The 8,820-nt window shown below is 45.3% G+C and overlaps 1 protein-coding gene across 1 annotated transcript; it reads right to left on the reverse strand.

The window, feature by feature from the left end:
- Positions 1-6,749: 6,749 nt before the first annotated feature.
- On the reverse strand, positions 6,750-7,973 carry LOC124688946 (acyl transferase 15-like). The gene has a single exon (XM_047222564.1). The coding sequence runs from the start codon at positions 7,971-7,973 to the stop codon at positions 6,750-6,752; it is 1,224 nt and encodes a 407-aa protein (XP_047078520.1).
- Between the last annotated feature and the right edge of the window lie 847 nt (positions 7,974-8,820).

Below are 8,820 nucleotides of genomic sequence, written 5' to 3' on the forward strand. Positions count from 1 at the left end.
AGGGCTCCCTCCCCATAGGCCGGCGCGGCCAGGGTGGAGCCCGCGCGGCCCTATGGTCTGGGGCCCCTGGGCCTCCCCTCCGGCTCCCCTTCGGTGTTCTGGTCCGTCTCGGTGAATTAAGATATTTGGCTTTCGTTTCGTCGAATTCCGAGAATATTGCCCGAACAGCCTTCCTGGAACCAAAAACAGCAGAAAACAGCAACTGGCTCTTTGGCATCTTGTCAATAGGTTAGTGCCGGAAAATGCATAATAATGACATGAAGTGTTTATAAAACATGTGAGTATCATCATAAAAGTAGCATGGAACATAAGAAATTATAGATACGTTTGAGACGTATCAACGAGTCATCAGCGCTTCTGTCGCCGTTTTTTCTTCTTCGGTGGCTTCTGCATCCCAGGATCGGCGACGGAGAATTTTTGCGCTACCGTCAAAGGGGGCGATGTTGTATTCCAGCGAGTCGGGACACTCCTCGCGGACGTATAACCATCTTTTGCGCCACCCTTGGACCGAGTCGGGGAATTTGACGTCGAAATATTTGACGTCAGGACGGACGCAAATTACAACACCGCCTATGTTGTAGGCAATGTTGTGAGAGCCATTGCGGCGGAGGCAGAAAATGCGCTTCCACAGAGCCCAATTAGGTTGGGTCCGGAGGAAGCACTCGCAAAGGGTGATAAAAATAGAAATGTGGAGGATGGAGTTGGGAGTCAGCTGATGAAGCTACAACCCATACACGAAAAGCAGTCCACGAAGAAAATCATGGATAGGAGCAGAGAGGCCACGAATGAGGTGCTCAACGAAGCTAACCCGATATTCCATGGGGGGCGACGGGTAGCTTTCCTCGCTGGGGAAGCGCACCGCGTCCTTCTTCTTCGTCAGGCCGAGTTTCTTCATCAGATTGACATCTTGATTTGAGATCTTTGGATCTCTCCCGCTCCGACGCTCCCAGATCTTGCGACGCCATATTCGCTTCGGGAGTGTTGTGCCTTGTGAGTCTTGACCGTGGTGGCATCAACAATGGCGTTGGAGGAGTAGGGCAGTGCGTGAGCGCTGGAGTTTTTGTGGTTGCAGGGGAGATTTTGACAGAGAGGATATGAGCGCGGCGCGGTGAAGGGGATTGAAGGAAGAAGAAGACGAGTACTTATATAGGCTAGCCGAAGCGCCGCACCGTTGGATGGTATGAGAATGGACTTCATGCTTTACACGTGGCTCAAGGGGTAAACACGTATTTTCACTGTGAAGGAACTGGACAGGCGCTACAGCGCGCGTGCCAGAAAAAGCGGAGGACGTGTGTCCCCCACTTGCGTAACGTGTCAAAGTGACGCAGACTTTGGGTCCACAGGTCAGTGACAGGACAGAACTCGCGTTTTCCCGATACAGTGGTCGTGGCTATCGTCAGCACTGATGTCACTTTACGAAGGAAAAAATCTCGGCTGCGGTATATGAAGATTGGTGACAGTAAAGGAGTAATGATAATCCCGAGAGCTTTTGACCGAATACAAGTTTTTGTTCAAATGCTCGGGGGCTACTTTTTTGAAGAGTTTTTATCAAGAATATCGACAAGAAAACTTCAGGCGGCACAATAAAGAAAAAAGATGAGAGCCTATGATCAAATACAAGTTTTTGTTCATATGCTCGGGGGCTACTCTTATCAGAAGTATTGTTTATACTTCTGATAAGTGATAAACGGGGACGATAACATATAGAGTTCTTCAGTAATGCAAGTTGAGCCTACAGCCAAGTATAAATACTCGACTGTAGCCTCGGGGGCTACTCCCATCGGGAGAGCTGGTCGTGCACCCGATAAAGATGGAAGAAATCGGGAAGGGGACAATATAGCGACAAATATGTTAAAACGGTGAACCTACAACCAAGTACAAGCACTTGGTTGTAGCCTCGGGGGCTACTCCCATCGGAAACGCTGTTCGCGTGCCCGATGAATTTAGAAGCGGCATGGTGAGCATATTTCGAGTTATACAAATAACTCTTCATATACTCCCATCGGGAGGACAACATAAAAATATACAAGTCATCCGATGACTCGAATAAATGTGCTATTCCTGCAGCCGAAAAAGGCACTCGACAATATATTCTCAGAGCGCCTCAGTCGCGAAGTAATCTCTGAATGCCGCAAAACTTTGCGAAGGTAAGTCCCCGGATCCGTCCTGTGCGGCGTGGCACCGCCTCTGACGGCGCTTTGCTACTTTTTCCGTATCAACAGATACGAAGAAAAATCCTAACGGACGCGTTAGGTACCCGATAAAACATGACTGGAATTCGGCATCTGGTAAGACCTTCAGCGGCACATGTCGAATTACGCCAGTATCCCGAGATCATGTCGAGGGACGTGATTTTGGAATAGGTTTTTGCGGATTCCCACAAGAGCAGTTAACTAGTACCTGATCCATCAGATGAACTAGCCCCATTTACCGTAATCCCTGTACAATATACGACTGTTTTACTAGAGTTATGTGTTAACTTGAAGAAGTTATATGATAGTTGTAAAGTTCGAGATTTTTCATGATTCTCCGATTCAAGCAAAATCTCGGGGGCTACTGACATAGGCATCCCTGATGGGCCTGCCGAAGATGGTACGCGGGGTTTACTGAAGGCCCACAAGTCGAAGAATATGAAGCTCGGAAGCCCAGTTAGTTGTTAAGGAAAGATAGAATTGTATTAGAAATAAAGAGATTTGTAACTTTACGGGTTGGACTCAAAGAGTCTCCCGGAATCTGTAAACTTGTGTAATACGAAACCCTCGGCTCCGCCTCCTATATAAGGGGGGGGGGAGTCGAGGGACAAAGAGAGGATCGATTTCATTGTCAACACAACTCTAGTTTTCATAGCAGTCGAGTACTTCTCCGGCTGAACCTTCGAGATCTACTTACCCTTTACTTCGTTGAAAACCCTAGTCTACAATCTGTTGGCATTGACAAGTTAATCCCTTGTCACTACGTGCACCTTACTATTTTGCTTCTTTTTGTTCCCCCTTCCACCATCCATTTCCCGCGAGCCTTCTCCCGCGAAGCTCTTTTCCGCCAGCCTCTGTGCCACCAACCTCTTCCTGGACACCCCTCTCCCACCGACATTTCCCATAAATTTATCTCGTCGGCTCTCTATAAAAATTAACCCAAGGTGGAAATTCGTGATGAGGGCAATGATTAAGAATTTCCTTAAACCTTGAGCTGCCTTCATAGAGGCTTTCTCGTGGGAGGCTCTTGAAGTTTGTTCCGAAAGACTGAGTTTATGGAAATAAATCAATCAAGAACACAGAGGATAATTCCTCTGAGGTATTAGTAATTTCTGTAGGACAACCATCATACCATGAACGGGTCTTATCAATAAGAGTTTGACCTATTAGTCTAAATTTGACCTCTTCTTGACTAAAAACATTAAGGTCGAAAGTCCTACAATAATAGTTTGACCCAATAGTCTAAATTTGACCTCTTCTTGACTAAAGACATTAAGGTCGAAAGTCCTACAGATTTCTTTGAAAAATTACATATGCTCATACAGATCTTCTGTACCGTCTCTCGCAAACCTTTTAGCATCCAGCCGATCCAGCAGCATAGGATTAATATCATAGCTATTGACATTGCTATGATAGATTCCTTTTAACTATGCATTCATAGGTGGGACAAAGTTTTTCATAGCTGCATTATATGTTGATATTTTCCCATTGTGTTTACCTTAAACTAGTAAACAACTTTAGTGTAAAAATGATACATACATAAGCAACTAAATACAAGAGCAAAAGCGCTTAGCTCCCCCGCAACAACGCCATAAAATAACTTGATGACTGCAGTTGCACATGTATATTGTAGCTAGTTTTAACGTAAGAGTATAGAACCACATAAATCTATTGGTAGAGATTTTTATGCCACACGTTACCCTTTACCAAAGGATACTTATAAGTTGCCCTTGATTGTAAGTAAGAGTGTTTTTTAGAGAATAATGTTGTGTGCGGAAGAGTGATAATTAAAACTAAAGAGTGCAAATAAAGAGATAATCGCTATGTAAAAGATTATGAAACTGCAAGAAGGATAAAGCGTTCGTAGGATGTATCCTTCATGAGCATGTATGGGAAGAGCTTCATAATAAGATGATCACAAAACCCATTTGTTATTTCATACCAAAAGAATACTACAATGATCGTAAGCAAGCCACTCTGATCCCTCACAATTAAGAGTTTCCCTATTGATATTGATATGAGCTTAGTCAATCCCTTCTTATCCACATTACCCATGTGCATTGTACACCGGCACGTTATCTCACTTAGAACCGTACATATTGAGTTTATTGAACCATACAAGTATTATTTTTCTGGTTAATACAATTCTAGCATGGGGCATAAATATTTATCATGAACATTGAAATATAATGATACTAATAATATTGCATCTAGGACACATTTCCAATAATATCCATCTTCATCGGAATGATTTGGATTTATCGGACACAAAGAACGCCGAGTGAGATCTAACAACGTGCACGGCTGCAACAAGATATATCTAGTGGTGGCTCGGGAAGACCAGCGTGTTTTATGTTGGATATCAGATGCCCTGCTAGATATATCTAGCTTCGTCGGGATGATTTATATTGGTCGAACATGAAGAACACCGAGTGGGCTGTAACAAAGCACACGACTGAGACTGGATATATCCAACGTACCTCGAGAAGGACATGTATATATGTTGTATATCACATGACCCCTTGGATATATCCTATCTCATCCAGACGATTCGCATTCGATGAACAAAATGATCACATAGGTGAGGGAGAAAGAACACCATACTGTGGAGTGGATTGTGAATTGTGTGTCCGGTAGATGGCTATATATAGGTGCAAGGTGGCTGAAAGACCGCGGCAAAAAATACCGGGAGTAAATGGTGGGAAAATAAGGCAGCAAGGGTTTTTCCAAGTGTTTTTCTGAAAACACACGGCAAAGTAAACAATGCCGAGTGTTTCTAAGAAAACACATGGCAAAGGTTTGTGTGCAAAACTCCCCGCGTGGCGCCCGACGCTAGCAAGAAGGAAATTTTCGATGCGGCCCAAATTCTTCGTCGAGTGTTTGTTAGGGTACACTCGGTAAAGACTTACCGGCATATATAACGGCTCCGTCACCAAAGCTTTCCGTGCTCATTCTTCGTCGTGTGTATTTCCGAAATGTTGTCGTGTATTTTTTGGTTACCTGTGACATGTAGTATCTGGTTTTTAACGTGTACTCTATCGTTACCAAGTGTTTTTTTTTTGTGTCCGGTTAATATTGCAATCGGCAAGAGGCCCCGAAACATTTATTGAGTAACTGGCTTTATAAACTTTTTAATGAGGAAGGGGTATGGCAAGAATTGTTGCTGAATAAATACCTTAGACAAAAGACTTTATCTGAGGTACAGGTTAAACCTACAGACTCTCCCTTTGGAAGGGATTGATGGGGGTTAAGGATGATTTTTTTAGTCGAGGCTTCTTCAAAGTGGGTAATGGAGTAAATACTCGTTTTTGGGAGGATACTTGGTTAGAAAAAACTTCGTTAGCACAACAATACCCATCCTTATATAATATTGTGCATCACAAGAATGTAACGGTAGCCCATGTGTTAGCCCAAACGCCTCTGAATATTAGTTTTAGAAGGTTGCTGGTGGGAAACAAATGGTCTTTGTGGTTACAGTTATGCCGCAAGCTTATGAGGGTTAATTTAACTAATGAGAATGATCAATTTGTTTGGAATTTAACACCAACAGGTTTGTTTACGGTGAAATCTATGTACGAGGATCTCATGAATGACCACACACCTTTTCTACGAAAATACTTATGGAAAGTTAAAGTTCCTCTCAAGATAAGAATTTTTATGTGGTTTCTGAGTAATAAAGTTTTGCTTACTAAAGATAATTTAGTTAAGCGACAGTGGAATGGGTGTACAAAATGTGTTTTTTGCGGAGATCAGGAGACTATTGAACACTTATTTATCACTTGTCCTTTAGCTAAAATTCTTTGGCGCACGGTTAACTTTACTTTCGACCTCCCACCTCCAACCAATATTACGAATTTGTTTGATAATTGGTTAAATAGAGTGGATAGACAATCTAAGGCTTTCATCCGTATTGGGGTTTCTGCCTTATGTTGGTCTATATGGAGGGCAAGGAACGATATTATTTTTAACAAAACACAATCTTTTCATTTTTTGCAGGTTATCCATACGGTGTCGCATTGGGTTCAGTTTTGGGCTCTACAGTCACCGGAGGGACAGCGGGATGCTATGGCTACTAGATGCACACGGCTCCAGATGGTCGCTCAGGATATCTTGTGCCAGGCGGCGGCACAATAGACGGCTACATTGATGAGTAGTCCAGTTTATCCGTGTTTTTTTCGCTGGTTGATTCTTGTATCAATTCTGGGCGATGATTGAGATGTTCTACAACATTGTACTCATAACTATTTTTAATAAAAGGTCGTGTGCATCATCATGATGCAGAAGCCGGGGTCTTATTCCCCATTTTGAAAAAAAAGAGGCCCCGAAACATGGCAGCGACATGTTTTCCTGTAGTGTGTGCATCCTAATCGTGTAGAGACCTGGTGTAATTAATGCTTAAACTTTAAAGAAAAAATGGCCCTTGATCAAAAAAGTGAAAACTTAATTCTGATGCAGTTAAAAAAAAACAAACTTTATTCGCATGCGTGTATGGTGTGCCGTGTGCGTCAATCGTTCATGAGATGGGCAGACTGCATGCATGCACGGTTACATATCACGTTATATGTTGAGTGCAGCAAGCTCCCCTAGGAAGGAGTTGGCGTGCTCCGGCTTGACGCAGAGGGAAATTACGTTGAGGCCGTACTTCCCCTTGCACGGCGGGCAAAGGTAGCAAAACAAAGCCACCGTCTTTTCCCCCTGCCATAGGACCCGTGCGGGTATCCCGCTCCCGAAATCCACCGTGTCGAACCCAAGGTTCCGCCAGCTTGAAATAGTAAGGATGTTGTAACTTGGGGGCACCTGCTGCTGCTCATCACTACTGCCCACATTCTTGTACAGGTCCGGTATCTTCTCCTTGGCAAGCCTGATGAGCTTCACCAAGTCCTTGATGTCGCCGTTCGCCACCGCGCCGCTCGTCGCTTGGACAAACTGCATGGTGAGGCAGTTGCCGTAGAACCCATCCTTGGCGCCGACGACATCACGCACGTTGCTCAGGAAGACGAGCAGCGCGGGGGCCTCGCTGTCAGACATGGTCGCGCGGGTGCGGCACCGCCACAGCACCGCGGCGACGGCTTCAAACGTCGTGCAGTCGCCGCACTCGGCTTTGACACGGCTGATCAAGCTCGAGGAGATGGTCACATCGAGGCTCACCATTTCCTCGGTTTCGATGCGCATCTGGGACCTCAGCCAGGCGACCATCGGCTGTGGGAGGCACGGGAGCGAGCCGTCAAACCTGACGGGAACGACGGACGGGGCCGGCATCCCGCGGGCAAGCTCGCCGATGGCCTGGAGGAACTGCGCCATCCCCACGCCGTCGGCGATGAGGTGGTTCCATGTCACCCCGACGGCAAACCCTCCGCAGGAGAACTCGGTCACCTGCATCAGCAGCAGGGCGTCGCTGAGGCTGCAATACTCACCAGGATAACGAAGGGTGAGGTCCTTGAGGAGCTGAGGCGACGTGGTGGATAGTTCGACCAGGGAGCAGCTGGCCGACGCGGCCACGAACGAGACGCCTTCACCGGTACATGCGATGTGGAGCTCCCCGTCAGCTCCGGTGGCGAGTCGCCCGGCCATAGGGTGGTAGTGCACCAGTGCCTGCGACAAGGCCTTCTTGATGGTCTCGATCGTGTCGTCGATTGGCTGGTCGAACAAAAGGAGAGCCGCAGTCGGAAAAGGAACGAAACAGTTGTCGAATGAGGAGAGATTGATTATGCTGGCCGGCGTCGCTGGCTCGGACTGCCCGACCACCACCACCGGCGAGGACTTGCTCACTACAGCGCTCATGATGCTATGCTTTCTCAGGCCGGGTTGATGCTCTTAGTTACCGGCGGGGCTGGCTGTTCATATAGGCATAACATGTACAGTAGTATACATTATGTTGCCATGTTGTCCATCAAAGTTGACTTTCACACAATCAAACCGTGTTGATGTAACTTTGCAGAATTAATCAAACGATATGTATCTTTGCAGGATCTGTTAAAGAATTATTTCGATGGCTAATCACTTAATTCCCTATCCTTCTCACGTGTATATTTGTATCGAAGTTTCACGCATTCCTGGATTAGGTACACAATCTCACTCTCTTAAGCAAGTAATCATGTATTATAAACAATCATGTTCGTACATGAACACATCACTGTGCGTCGCTGACCATGAGCGTGATAAGTTAGGGCGTGCCAGCCAGGTCTCTGTCAAGGGGCACGACGGCTATTGGCTGCCCATAAATTAAGTCTCGTGTATTCGCTGCTCTAAAACATAGAAATGGCGAATCCACAATAATAATAGAAATTACAATTAAATGGATGGAGGAAGCCAGCAATCTTCGAATCATTTTGGAGATGGACAAGTACAGCCATATACAGCAAGTGTATGAGTAGCACATGGACTAATTCTGCCAGTATAATAAAAATCAAGTGTACGGGCACATGTACTTGTTCTAATATGCATAAATAATTGTCAAACTGGCACATGTGTAGATCAGAGGCATATCAATTTGAGATGGACAGGTAATATGCGGGCAACGTGGCTAAAGATATTCAGATCTCCTACAGATGGACAAGTACGACCGAATATAATCTCTTTCAATGAGAAGAATTTGTGATTTTTCATCTAAATGCATTCGCGCACCTAT

Source organism: Lolium rigidum, chromosome 2 (assembly GCF_022539505.1).
Source record: "Lolium rigidum isolate FL_2022 chromosome 2, APGP_CSIRO_Lrig_0.1, whole genome shotgun sequence".
NCBI classification, from domain to species: Eukaryota; Viridiplantae; Streptophyta; class Magnoliopsida; order Poales; family Poaceae; genus Lolium; species Lolium rigidum.